Below are 15,543 nucleotides of genomic sequence, written 5' to 3'. Positions count from 1 at the left end.
GAAATCCCTCTTCAGAAAATATTGTTTTCCTCACAGCGTTCCCCCCCCCCCAATTCCTAATAAATAACCCGAAGAAATTGGTTAAATATGAAGATGACCAAATTTATCTCCCTGAATTTAGAGTCGGTGGAGAAACCAACTTCTTTCTGGGAAGCTGCAAAGGCGGTGTTAAGGGGGGACATTATTGCGCACATGGTAGAAATTAGGATAAAGGCCACGTTTAAGGAGAAGTAAGTGCTGAGGGCTAACACTAACGTGTATAATAAATATCTGTCAGCCTTCACCTGAAAACTGGGGAAGATACACTTCAGCCAAAGATGAGAGAGATGCCTATTTATTGCAATCAGCAGTTCAGGCTGAACTAAAACTAAAAGCTAAATTTTATCGCCATGGCAATAAAGCAGGCAAGCTACTCGCTAAACTAGTAAAAAGCACTAATGGAAATTCGGTTATCGAACTAATTCAAGATCAAGATACTTCATTTAAAAACTCCAAGAGAGATCTTGGATGTCTGTTAATTATTACAAAGATATATACGCTTTCAGAGATTCTGATGTTGCTGCCCTGGAACAATTTTGGCATAACCTCAGTTTTCCTTCCTTGAGCAATGATTCAATGGCAAGAATTAATGCTCATATCTCTGAACAAGAAATACTACAGGCTATTAAAGATTTGTGCTTGGATAAGGCCCCCGGGCCGGATGCACTCCCGAATGAGTTTTATAAGCTCCTGGCCCCTGTTATTACGCTGCATCTTAAGAAACTTTATAACTATCTATACTCAGAGAATAATCCAATTCCCTAGACCTTTGTCGAATCTACTACCACCTTAATTTTGAAACAAGGAAAAGATCAGTTGAAAATAGAGTCTTATCGCCCTATTGCGCTCCTTAACTCTGATTACAAGCTACTTACATCTATTTTAGCCAAGAGGTTACAACTGGAGCTAGGAAGCATTATACACAAAGATCAAGCAGGTTTTTTATCCAAGCATAACTCGGCAGCCAAGAATAGAGAGGTTTTTTTGGTACTGGATCACTTCTATAATCTCCAATAAGTAATGGGGCAAGATTATGTAGATTCTGCGATTGTCGCAATCGATGGTGAAAAAGCATTTGATTCCGTGCATTATCACCATCTCTTAGACAAGCTTTCTCGATTTGGCTACAAAGATAATTTTGTATGTTTTGTTCACAATTTGTATGAAAAATCTACAACAAAATTAAGTGTCACTCATTTAGAATCTACATCAATTAATCTACAGCGCGGCACTAGACAGGGCTGCCCGCTCTCCCCCTTTCATTCGATCTTGCCATTGAACCATTAGCCCTTAAGATACGGCAGCAACTAGACGGAATTAAGATTGGAGACACAGAACAAAAAATAGCCGTCTACGCTTATGATGTATTAGTGTATATTTCCAATACCAGAATTAATATCCCTAAATTACTCTCTCTTATTAAAATCTTTGGATCATTCTCTGGCTATAAGATTAATATGTCTAAAACTGAACTCCTGTGGATTAAAACAAATAAATTCTCCTTAACCGACATACCATTTAAGATTGTAGCTTCCTCCTTGAAATATCTTGGAATTAATATTTCACTAAATTCCCATGATTGGTATAGACTTAATATTTCCCCGATCCTCACCAAAATTAAAAATTATATGAGAAGCTGGCAAAATCTGCCGTTATCCCTGTCTGGCCGCATAGCTCTGTTTAAAGTGGTCCTACTCCCCAAAATTCTATATGCTCTACAGAACGTGCCCGTTATTTTAACTACTAGGGACTGGAAGAGCTTGAATACTGCTTTGCGATATTTTATCTGGAGATGTAAAAGACCACAAATCTCTATTAACAAACTATATTTACCTAAGAAATTCGGAGGTCTAGCGCTTCCAGATCTTTATAAATATAATCTGGTCTTTTTATCACGTATCGCGGTTGATTGGATTCTGAATAAGGACTACTTTACTAACAATTCTCTTGAGATGAACATACTATGTCCATATCACCCAATGGCCCTCATTCACTGCCCAGTTAGTACAATCCCGAAACAAGTAAAATCACTCAGTTCGATATACATAGTAATTCCGGCCTGGAAAAAACTAATTACAAAACTAGATATTAATCTTTGCATTCCCAAATTCCAGGTCTTACTTGGTAATCCAGAGTTTCAAGAAGGCCTTCAGTCCCGAGTGCAAAGATGGCATGAAGCAGGCCTCTCTTTCCTCACCCAGTTTATAGCGCAGGATACCCACATTATTAAGACTTTCAATTGTTTAAAACAGGAATTTTACTTACCTGACAAGGATTAATTTGCCTATCTCCAAGTCAGGCACTATCTTTTTGAACTTACCAAGAAATTCGTCTGGCAATGGACCTGAGTGAGCTTGGATAGCTGACTTGTTCTTGTCAAGAGCAACTTATCGTCTGTCTCAATTTTGTATGATTTGGCAATTAGCCAATCTGGTGACCAGAATCTGCTGAATATAGTACAAAATTGGAACACACTGTTACCTGAAGGGCCGAAACAAGTGAAGCGCTCCATAGCCCTGGTAGGGCAAACTACTTTATCCTCAAGCTGGAGGGAGTCCCATATTAAACTGTTATACAGATCCTATTACACCCCACTGAAGGGATCCGAACAGGCATAACTCGAAATTTAACAAATGCCTGAAATGTCTTCTCCCTGCAGCAGATCTTTTCCACATGGTATGGGCATGCCCCTTGATAAACCAGCTGTGGTTAAAGATAAAATACTGGCTCACTAACACTCTGAAAATAGAGGGTCTCTCTATCTCATTGGCAGAGGTTATATTTCTCACTGAAGGTAATTTATCTGATGAACATAAAAAAATTATAAATATAACAATTCAAGCAGCAAGAAGTTTGATCTTTAGTAAATGGCGAGCTAACGCTGTGCCCAGCATTACAGAGGTTAAAAATTATCTGAAAAAACAATATATTCTTGAGCAAATAGACACCAACCTAACCTCTGAGCATGAAATAACCCTTTTCTTTAAAATATGGTCTGCATTTATTAGAATTTTTTCTCCTGAAGAAATTGACCAATTACTATATCCCTTCAGGCATCCAGAATTAGTTCTATTGGATATCTGGTAAATAATAATTTCTAGGAGCGCCTCATTCTCCCCTTCCCCCCCCCCCTTTTTTTTTTTCTCTTTCCCTCCCCCTCCCCCCTGCACCTCTTTACATATAACTTAGCACTTTTTAATGACTCTGACTAAATATGCTATACCCATTGGCAAAGCATGCCCTCTCAAAATAAGTGAATCATGGCTACAAGGAAATTCAATTTTTTTTTTTTTTACTTCAGATCATATAGGGAGTTTGTTTTTCTTTAGAGGGCTAATAGTACTATTAATTTATTAAGATAGAAAAATAAGGTAATGGTTGAATATTAATTTATGCAGATTTTTGTATCTTGTCACTCTGTATTCAACAAATGTACTGAGAATATTGTTATAGGTTGAACTGGATATAATGTAGCACCTCGTTTATGTTGTCAGTATGATGCTAAAGCTTGCTTTGTACTGTGTAAACCAGAGCTTTCCAAACTTTTTATGTTGGTGACACACTTTTTTAGCCCTACATCATTTCGTGACACAGTAAATCAGTTGTACTAGCAAACAGGAGGTTAAACTAACTTGTTTTAAGAGATAAGGACACATACATAAATTATATAATAACTAAATGTATTTACAAGTAACAGTATGTATGTGCAAGAATTAAAAAAAAGTTTATAATAACTACACCAATACCTACTTATTATTTTAATGGGATGTATGAGGTTGATGGGATGAACACAATTTCTGAATATTTGGTGGAATATTAGATAAAGACACTCGCATTTCATCAGCAAGCATTTTTAAGCTACACTACTGGGAGCTATCTGCAAAAAAAAACCCTACTGACTTCTGATTTCAGCTCAGCATTTAAGCTGCCGCCCTCGATGAGTCCGACTGACTACTGCCCGCGCTGCAAACACACTGCTGTCACACTCACTGACTACACATGCAGTCACAAGCCAATTAAGGAGACTACACGTGCAGTCAGGACTCAGGAGCCAATGTGCCGCCAATTGGAATAGTTTCAGTTCCCACTGAGCTGCGGCAATAGGTTAAGATGATCTGTGACCCTCTAGGTATCAATCACGTGTCAACCATGTGATATGCGTAGCAAGCAGGCGGAAAGTCAGAAACCCCCCCAAAAAATTTAAAAAAAAATTGTGCTGAAGCAGGGACACACCTACACACTTCTGCCGACACACTAGTGTGTCCCGACACACAGTTTGGAAAGCACTGGTGTAAACCTTACCTTAATAAAAATTATATCTAAAAAAAAAACCCAAAAAATCTGGGTGCTCTTTCTGAATCATAAAAGTTTATTTTGACTTAAGTGTCCCTTTAAAGGGATGTAAAACCCTTTTTTTTATTCTTTTATGTTTAGATAGAACATAACATTTTAATCAACTTTCTAATTTACTACTATTACCATATTTTTTCAGTTTCTTTTTATCCTTATTTGAAAAGCAGAAATGTAAGCTCAAGAGTGTGCCCGTGTCTGCAGCACTATATAGCAGCAGTTTTGCAACAATCTTATACATTAGCAGGAGGACTAGATGGCAGCACTATTTCCTGTCATGTAGGGCTTCAGGCATGTGCACGCTACCTACCTAGGTATCTCTTTAACAAAGAATAACATGAGAATTAAACATTTTTGATAATAGTAAAGTAAAAAAAAGTAAAGTAAATTGGAAACTTTTTAAAAATTGTATTCTCTATCTGAATAATGAAAATAAAATTTTGTGTTTAATGTCTCTTTAAGCACAGTATGTATAACATTGTTAAAAAAAAAACACTGGTAAAATATAGTGCTCAACACACATGCATGTTTCTGAGCATTCCACAGGTTAGTTATGCAGCAGGAAACAGGTGGTAAAACCTGACCCACCTCAGTGAATTTACTCCAATAGGCTAGTTAAGTAGCAGAAAATAGATGCTAAAACCTGACATCACTGTAATGAAGTGATTCCCATTGGTTAGATACACAGCAGGAAGTAAATACTAAAACCTGATATCACTGCAGTGTAGTGATTCCCATTGGTTAGATACACAGCAGGAAGTAAATACTAAAACCTGATATCACTGCAGTGTTGTGATTCCCATTGGTTAGATACACAGCAGGAAGTAAATACTCAAACATGACATCACGGCAGTGAAGTGATTCCCATTGGTTAGATACGCAGAAGGAAATAGATGCTAAAACCTGACATCACTGTAATGAAGTGATTCCTATTGGTTAGATACACAGCAGGATCTAAATACTAAAACATGACATCACTGCAGTGAAGTGATTCACATTGGTTAGATACACAGAAGGAAGTAGATGCTAAAACCTGACATCATGGCAGTGAAGTGATTCCCATTGGTTAGATACACAGAAGGGAATAGATGCTAACACCTTGACATCACTTGCAGTGAAGTGATTCCCATTGGTTAGATACACAGCAGGAAGTAAATATTAAAACCTGACATCACTGCAGTTTAGTGATATACAGCAGGAAGTAAATACTAAAACCTGATATCACTGCAGTGTAGTGATTCCCATTGGTTAAATACACAGCAGGAAGTAAATACTAAAACCTGACATCACTGCAGTGTCGTGTTTCCCATTAGTTAAATACACAGCAGGAAATAAATACTAAAACCTGATATCACTGCAGTGTAGTGATTCCCATTAGTTAAATACACAGCAAGAAGTAAATACTAAAACCTGACAGCACTGCAGTGTAGTGATTCCCATTAGTTAAATACACAGCAAGAAGTAAATACTAAAACCTGACAGCACTGCAGTGTAGTGATTCCCATTAGTTAAATACACAGCAGGAAGTAAATACTAAAACCTGACAGCACTGCAGTGTAGTGATTCCCATTAGTTAAATACACAGCAGGAAATAAATACTAAAACCTGATATCACTGCAGTGTAGTGATTCTCATTAGTTAAATACACAGCAAGAAGTAAATACTAAAACCTGACATCACTGCAGTGTAGTGATTCCCATTGGTTAAATACACAGCAAGAAGTAAATACTAAAACCTGACATCACTGCAGTGTAGTGATTCCCATTTGTTAAATACACAGCAAGAAGTAAATACTAAAACCTGATATCACTGCAGTGTAGTGATTCCCATTAGTTAGATACACAGCAAGAAGTAAATACTAAAACCTGATATCACTGCAGTGTAGTGATTCCCATTGAGGCATAGTCCTGCTATATTTATTGAGGGATCCCCATGTCAAATAAACAAAACAAACAATATTATAGACAAGTTAATTGAAAGCTTTTGGCATTTGTTGAAATTGTATTGGTATTATTTAAGGGGATGTGAAATAATGCTAATGTAGTAAAAACAAAAAAAGTTACATCAAAGTAAACATAAAAAGAAACAAATTGTGTAAATTTGCTTTTTTTTGTTGGTATTCTTAGTTGAAAGCTAAACCTAGGTAGGCGCAAATGTTAATTTCGAAGCCCTTGAAGGCCGTGTCTTATCTGAATGCATATTGACAGTTTTTCACAGATAGACAGTGCTAGTTCATGTGTCCCTTTTAGATAACATTGGGCTCACTCCCAAGGAGTTATTTATGAGCCAGCACTGATTGGCTAAAATGCATTTCTGTCAAAAGATCTGAGATAAGGGGGCAGTCTGCAGATGCTTAGATACAAGGTAATCACTGAGGTAAAAAGTGTATTAATATATCTGGTTGGTTATGCAAAACTGGGGAATGGTTAATAAAGGGATTATCTGTCGTTTTAAACAAAAAACATTTTCAAGTAGACTGCCCCTTTAAAGGGACAGTCTAGTATAAATTAAACTTTCATTATTCAGATAGGACTTTTAATTTTAATCAACTTTCCAATTTACTTTTATCAACAAATTTGCTTTTTTCTCTTGGTATTCTTAGTTTAAACTAAACATAGGTAGGCTCATATGCTAATTTCTAAGTCTTTGAGGGCTGCCTCTTATCACATGCTTTTAAAATCTCTTTTCAACGCAGACAGAAAGTACACGTGGGCCATATAGATAACACTGTGTTCAGGCACAGGGGGTTATTTAAGATTTAGCACAAAACAATGCTAAATTTAAGACAATAGATAATAAACAGTCACAGTCATGTGATCAGGGGGCTGACAGAAGGTTCCTAGATACAAGGTAATCACAGAGGTAAAAAGTATATTAATATAACTGTGTTGGTTATGCAAAACTGGGGAATGGGTAATAAAGGGATTATCTATTTTTTAAAACAATAACAATTCTATGGTAGACTGTCCCTTTAAGTTGCATTAGCCAAACAGACTTACTGTCTCTCTAGCATTATGTGAATAGTAAATCATCTCAAGTTACTCTAGAAGATTTGACATCAAATTAGATAAGACATCCTGTGACAGGAAGTAATAGACACTGCACAAACTAAAATGTAAAATCCTTTTAAAAAGATAAATAATACATTTAGCCACCAATCGGCAAGCGCCACCCAGGTGCTGAACCAAAAATGGGCCGGCTCTTAAGCTTACATTCCTGCTTTTCAAATAAAGATACAAATAAATCAAAGAAAAATTGATAATGGAAGTAAATTGGATTGCTTAAAGGGGCAGTAAACCTAGCAAATCGTGTTATATACAGTATCCCACAAGAGTGAGTACACCCCTCATATTTTTGCATATATTTTATTATATATTTACATGTGACAACACTGAAAAAATGACACTATGCTACAATGTAAAGTGTACAGCCTGTATAACAGTGTAAATTTGACGTCAAAATAATTCAACTCACAGCCATTAATGTCTAAACCGTTGACAACAAAAGTGAGTAAACCCCTAAGTGGAAATGTCCAAATTGGGCCCAAAGTGTCAATATTTTGTGTGGCCACCATTATTTTCCAGCACTGCCTTAACCCTCTTGGGCATGGAGTTCACCAAAGCTTCACAGGTTGCCACTGGAGTCCTGTTCCACTCCTCCATGACTACATCACAGAGCTGGTGGATGTTAGAGACCTTGCACTCCCCCACCTTCTGCTTGAGGATGCCCCACAGATGCTCAATAGGGTTTAGGTCTGGTGACATGCTGGGCCAGTCCATCACCTTTACCCTCAGCTTCTTTAGCAAGGCAGTGGTTGTCTTGGAGGTGTGTTTGGGGTTGTTATCATGTTGGGATACTGCCCTGCGGCCCAGTCTCCAAAGGTAGGGGATCATGCTTTGCTTCAGTATGTCACAGTACATATTGGCATTCATGGTTCCCTCAATGAACTGTAGCTCCCCAGTGCCAGCAGCACTCATGCAGGCCCAGACCATGACACTCCCACCACCATGCTTGACTGTAGGCAAGACACACTTGTCTTTGTATTACTCACCTGGTTGTCGCCACACACGCTTGACAACCATCTGAACCAAATAAGTTAATCTTGGTCTCATTGGACCACAGGACATGGTTCCAGTAATCCATGACTTTAGTCTGCTTGTCTTCAGCAAACTGTTTGCGGGTATTCTTGTGCATCATCTTTAAAAGAGGCTTACTTCTTGGATGATAGCCATGCAGACCAATTTGATGCAGTGTGCGGCGTATGGTCTGAGCACTGACAGGCTGACCCCCCGCCCCTTCAACCTCTGCAGCAATGCTGGCAGCACTCATACGTATATATTTCCCAAAGACAACCTCTGGATATGACGCTGAGCACGTGCACTCAACTTCTTTGGTCGACCATGGCGAGGCCTGTTTTGAGTGGAACATTTCCTGTGAAACTGCTGTATGGTCTTGCCCATCGTGCTGCAGCTCAGTTTTAGGGTCTTGGCAATCTTCTTATAGCCTAGGCCATCTTTATGTTGAGCAACAATTTTTTTTTCAGATCCTCAGAGTTCTTTGCCATGAGGTGCCATGTTGAACCTTCAGTAACCAGTATGAGAGAGCCTCATAACCTTGTAACACTAACGAGTCACATGACACCGTGAGGAAAAATGGCTAATTGAGCCAAATTTGGACATTTCCACTTAGGGGTGTACTCACTTTTGTTGCCAACGGTTTAGACATTAATGGGTGTGTGTTGCGTTATTTTGAGGGGACATCAAATTTACACTGATATACAGGCTGTACACACACTACTTTACATTGTAGCAAAGTGTCATTTCTTCAGTGTTGTCACATGAAAAGATATAATAAAATATTTACAAAATTGTGAGGGGTGTACTCACTTTTGTGGGATACTGTAATTCTGCACTTAGTGTAGAATTATATAACATTAGCTTACCGTCATGTTTCTAAAGCAATGGGTTATATAGATATTTTGCAACGAAAACAGAACGCCGCTCCTGGCTCTACTGAGCGGGTCTGTTTTCTTCTCCTACGCGCATCGCGGGCATGCTGTCTAGTAATAGCGCGCCAGATTGCGCTATTAAACACAATTTAGCTCGCTCCCACTCTGGTCTAGTAGTGGGAGTGAGCTACATTAAGTTTAATAGCGCGATCGGGCCAACTGTGATTAGACAGCGTACCCAGATGCGCTTAGGAGAAGAAAACAGACCCGCTCAGTAAAGCCAGGAGCGGCGTTCTGTTTTCGTTGCAAAATATCTATATAGCCCTTTGCTTTAGAAACATGGCGGTAAGCTAATGTTATATAATTCTGAACTATTTGCTGAATTATATAACATTATTCCCTAGGTTTACTGTCCCTTTAAAATCAAATGCTCTATCTCACTGGTTTTCAAACCTGTCCTCAGGCCACAGTTTGAGGATATCTGAACTGGAGCACAGGTGAAACAATCAGCTGATTAGTAAACATAGTTATTTTACCTGCTCTCATCCAAGGTAATCCAGAAAACCTGGACTGTTGGGGAGGCCTGATGAGAGGTTTGAAAACCAGAGCTCTATCTGAATTGTGAAAGAAAACAAATTGGGTTTCATATCCCTTTAAGGATTTTCTCCTTTAACAATATAAAATAAAGATTGTGACTGATGGGTGTTTCCAACATCTGATGATTTAATAAGTAGACTTACAGAATAGGAGAGTGCACAGCTGCCATTCAAACCAGTATTTAATTCCAGTTTATATTTTACTTACAGCTTTCCAGCCCACAGGAAAAGCTTCAGTCAGCACTACAGGATATCAAGAACAAGCTATGCCCTGGAGGACTGCTCACTGATTTGTGGACCAGCATTGAGGGCTCACACCCAAGTGACAGAAAGTAAAGATAAAGCACATATATAACAGTAATGATTTGCTATGCCAGATTTTACTTCTAATCTGTTATTATTTTTTTCCCCCAGTGTTGAAAAGTTGCAAGTTCATCTAAGTTCGATAACAGAAATCGCCTTTCAGTTTAAAAAGGATAAAGCGCAACGCAGTAAGTTAATTACAATTGTGCATATTTTATCTCTCCTGGACGTCTTTAGTTAGGATACAGCTTGGGCCTTGATTTATTTGATTTCCTGTTAAATCTGACAAAGCACACTGTGCAAGTGTTGTGTTTGGTGAATGTATTTGCCAAGGTTTAGTTACTATTTATTGCTTGTGATAAGGTTTTTCTATTCAGTTTTATCTTGGTTTTTTTTTAGTTTGTTTTTTGCACAAAGTACTTTATGAGGTTGGAGTCTTAGCTTCAATAAAGTGACCGGAGCATATAATCAGAAGTGTCTGAGCCATAGTCCAATTTTATTTCAAATATAAATCATGTAAGAGATACACATAGAGTCTGTCTCTTGCATCTCTCTATCATTATCTTTCTACAGCGCACATTTGCTTCTGGAAGTGGTATATTCATGCTGCAAGATTAAGCAGTATTCAGATAGGAGGGCCAGATGGCATTATTTTAAGGGCCACGTGGATTGGACAAGTCTTAAGGGATAAATGAAACCACATTTGTTTATTTCATCATTCAGACAGAGTATATGATTTTAAACAACTTTTCAATTAACTTCTATTATCAAATTTACTTTATTCTCTTGGTATCCTTTAATGAACAGGCAGTAATGCACTCCTGGGAGCTAGCTGAACACATCAAGTGTGCCAATGACATATATGTGTATCCAATTATCAGCAGCTAGCTTACAGTTGTGCTTTACCGCTCCTGAGTCTATCTGTGTATGCTTTACAACAACGGATACCAAGAGCGCAAAACAAATTGGATAAAAAAACATAATTTATGTAAGAACTTACCTGATAAATTCATTTCTTTCATATTAGCAAAAGTCCATGAGCTAGTGACGTATGGGATATACATTCCTACCAGGAGGGGCAAAGTTTCCCAAACCTTAAAATGCCTATAAATACACCCCTCACCACACCCACAATTCAGTTTAACAAATAGCCAAGAAGTGGGGTGATAAGAAAAAAGTGCGAAAGCATATAAAATAAGGAATTGGAATAATTGTGCTTTATACAAAAAAATCATAACCACCACAAAAAAGGGCGGGCCTCATGGACTCTTGCTAATATGAAAGAAATGAATTTATCAGGTAAGTTCTTACATAAATTATGTTTTCTTTCATGTAATTAGCAAGAGTCCATGAGCTAGTGACGTATGGGATAATGACTACCCAAGATGTGGATCTTTCCACACAAGAGTCACTAGAGAGGGAGGGATAAAATAAAGACAGCCAATTCCTGCTGAAAATAATCCACACCCAAAATAAAGTTTAATGAAAAACATAAGCAGAAGATTCAAACTGAAACCGCTGCCTGAAGTACTTTTCTACCAAAAACTGCTTCAGAAGAAGAAAATACATCAAAATGGTAGAATTTGGTAAAAGTATGCAAAGAGGACCAAGTTGCCGCTTTGCAAATCTGATCAACCGAAGCTTCATTCCTAAACGCCCAGGAAGTAGAAACTGACCTAGTAGAATGAGCTGTAATCCTCTGAGGCGGAGTTTTACCCGACTCAACATAGGCAAGATGAATTAAAGATTTCAACCAAGATGCCAAAGAAATGGCAGAAGTTTTCTGGCCTTTCTAGAACCGGAAAAGATAACAAATAAACTATAAGTCTTTCGGAAAGACTTAGTAGCTTCAACATAATATTTCAAAGCTCTAACAATATCCAAAGAATGCAACGATTTCTCCTTAGAATTCTTAGGATTAGGACATAATGAAGGAACCACAATGTCTCTACTAATGTTGTTGGAATTCACAACTTAGGTAAAAATTCAAAAGAAGTTCGCAACACCGCCTTATCCTGATGAAAAATCAGAAAAGGAGACTCACAAGAAAGAGCAGATAATTCAGAAACTCTTCTGGCAGAAGAGATGGCCAAAAGGAATAAAACTTTCCAAGAAAGTAATTTAATGTCCAATGAATGCATAGGTTCAAATGGAGGAGCTTGAAGAGCCCCCAGAACCAAATTCAAACTCCAAGGAGGAGAAATTGACTTAATGACAGGCTTTATACGAACCAAAGCTTGTACAAAACAATGAATATCAGGAAGAATAGCAATCTTTCTGTGAAAAAGAACAGAAAGAGCAGAGATTTGTCCTTTCAAGGAACTTGCGGACAAACCCTTATCTAAACCATTCTGAAGAAACTGTAATATTCTCGGTATTCTAAAAGAATGCCAAGAAAAATGATGAGAAAGACACCAAGAAATATAAGTCTTCCAGACTCTATAATATATCTCTCTGGATACAGATTTACGAGCCTGAAACATAGTATTAATCACAGAGTCAGAGAAACCTCTTTGACCAAGAATCAAGCGTTCAATCTCCATACCTTTAAATTTAAGGATTTCAGATCCTGATGGAAAAAAGGACCTTGAGACAGAAGGTCTGGTCTTAACGGAAGAGTCCACGGTTGGCAAGAGGCCATCCGGACAAGATCCGCATACCAAAACCTGTGAGGCCATGCCGGAGCTACCAGCAGAACAAACGAGCATTCCTTCAGAATCTTGGAGATTACTCTTGGAAGAAGAACTAGAGGCGGAAAGATATAGGCAGGATGATACTTCCAAGGAAGTGATAATGCATCCACTGCCTCCGCCTGAGGATCCCGGGATCTGGACAGATACCTGGGAAGTTTCTTGTTTAGATGAGAAGCCATCAGATCTATTTCTGGAAGTTCCCACATTTGAATAATCTGAAGAAATACCTCTGGGTGAAGAGACCATTCGCCCGGATGCAACGTTTGGCGACTGAGATAATCCGCTTTCCAATTGTCCATACCTGGGATATGAACCGCAGAGATTAGACAGGAGCTGGATTCCGCCCAAACCAAAATTCGAGATACTTCTTTCATAGCCAGAGGACTGTGAGTCCCTCCTTGATGATTGAAGTATGCCACAGTTGTGACATTGTCTATCTGAAAACAAATGAACAACTCTCTCTTCAGAAGAGGCCAAGACTGAAGAGCTCTGAAAATTGCATGGAGTTCCAAAATATTGATCGGAAATCTCACCTCCTGAGATTCCCAAACCCCTTGTGCCGTCAGATACCCCCACACAGCTCCCCAACCTGTAAAACTTGCATCTGTTGAGATTATAGTCCAGGTCGGAAGAACAAGAAGCCCCCTGAACTAAACGATGGTGATCTGTCCACCATGTCAGAGAGTGTCGTAAAATCGGTTTAAAGATATTAATTGAGATATCTTTGAGTAATCCCTGCACCATTGGTTCAGCATACAGAGCTGAAGAGGTCGCATGTGAAAACGAGCAAAGGAGATCGCATCTGATGCGGCAGTCCTAAGACCCAACATTTCCATGCATAAGGCTACCAAAGGGAATGATTGTGACTGAAGGTTTTGACAAGCTGATATCAATGTTAAACTTCTCTTGTCTGACAAGGACAGAGTCATAGACACTGAATCTATCTAGAAACCTAAAAAGGTTACCCTTGTCTGAGGAATCAATGAATTGATTGGTAAATTGATCCTCCAACCATGAACTTGAAGAAACAACACAAGTCGATTCGTATGAGATTCTTCGAAAATGAGAAGACTGAGCAAGTACCAAGATATCGTCCAAATAAGGAAATACCAAAACCCTGTTCTCTGATTACAGAAAGAAGGGCACCGAGAACCTTTGAAAAAAATTCTTGGAACTGAGGCTAGGCCAAACGGTAGAGCCAAAAAACTGGTAATGCTTGTCTAAAAAGAGAATCTCAGACACTAAAAGTGATCTGGATGAATCGGAATATGCAGATACACATCCTGTAAATCTATTGTAGACATATAATGCCCTTGCTAAACAAAAGGCAGGATAGTCCTACAGTAACCATCTTGAATGTTGGTATCCTAACATAACGATTCAATAATGATAGATCCGGAACTGGTCTGAAGGAATTGACCTTCTTTGGTACAATGAAGAGATAAAATAAAACCCCAGCCCCTGTTCCAGAACTGGAACTGGCATAAATACTCCAGCCAACTCTAGATCTGAAACACATTTCAGAAATGCTGAGCCTTTGCTGTGTTAACTGGGACACGGGAAAGAAAAAAATCTCTTAGCAGGAGGCCTTAACTTGAAGCCAATTCTGTACCTTTCTGAAACAATGTTCTGAAACCAGAGATTGAGAACGGAATTGATCCAAATTTCTTTGAAGAAAACGTAATCTGCCCCATACCAGCTGAGCTGGAATAAGGGCCGCACCTTCATAGGTACTTAGGAGCTGGCTATAGGTTTCTATAAGGCTTGGATATATTCCAAACTGGAAATAGTTTCCAAACTGATACCGCTCCTGAGGATGAAGGATCAGGCTTTTGTTCCTTGTTGTGAGGAAAGGAACGAAAATGATTATTTACCCTGGAAAGAAAGGGAAAGCAAAGTTGACTTAGAAGACATATCAGCATTCCAAGTTTAATCCATAAAGCTTTTCTAGCTAAAATAGCTAGAGACATATACCTGACATCAACTCTAATGATATCAAAAGATGGTATCACCAATAAAATTATTAGCATGTTATAGAATAATAATAATGCTATAAAATTATGATCTGTTACTTGTTGCGCTAAAGCTTCTAACCAAAAAGTTGAAGCTGCAGCAACATCCGCTAAAAATATAGCAGGTCTAAGAAGATTACCTGAACATAAGTAAGCTTTTCTTAGAAAGGATTCAATTTTCCTATCTAAAGGATCCTTAAATGAAGTACTATCTGCCGTAGGAATAGTAGTACATTAGCAGGAGTAGAGACAGCCCCATAACCTTAGGGATTTTTGTCCCAAAAAACTCTAATCTGTCAGATGGCACAGGATATAATTGCTTAAACGTCTAGAAGGAGTAAATAAATTACCCAAATTATTCCATTCCCTGGAAATTACTTCAGAAATAGCATCAGGGAGATAAAACACTTCTGGAATAACTACAGGAGATCTAAAAACCTTATTTAAACGTTTACATTTAGTATCAAGAGGACCAGAATCCTCTATTTCTAATGCAAATAATACTTCTTTAAGTAAAGAACGAATAAATTCCATCTTGAACAAATACAAAGATTTATCAGCATCAACCTCTGAGACAGAAACCTCTGAACCAGAAGAACCAT

General features: G+C 38.3%; 1 protein-coding gene across 1 annotated transcript in view; it reads left to right on the top strand.

Annotated features, from left to right (window-relative positions):
• The window catches only part of TBK1 (TANK binding kinase 1), a 355,855-nt gene that overhangs the window by 304,806 nt on the left and 35,506 nt on the right, over positions 1-15,543 (top strand). Inside the window, exons 14-15 of the mRNA XM_053716863.1 lie at positions 10,144-10,265; positions 10,348-10,424. Of these exons, the coding sequence (XP_053572838.1) occupies positions 10,144-10,265; positions 10,348-10,424 (199 nt within the window). The remainder of the gene's footprint in view (positions 1-10,143; positions 10,266-10,347; positions 10,425-15,543) is intronic.

The sequence above is a fragment of the Bombina bombina genome, chromosome 6 (assembly GCF_027579735.1).
Source record: "Bombina bombina isolate aBomBom1 chromosome 6, aBomBom1.pri, whole genome shotgun sequence".
Taxonomy (NCBI): domain Eukaryota; kingdom Metazoa; phylum Chordata; class Amphibia; order Anura; family Bombinatoridae; genus Bombina; species Bombina bombina.
The sequence above is the reverse complement of the archived record's forward strand: the minus strand, read 5'-3'. Positions and strand labels throughout refer to the sequence as shown.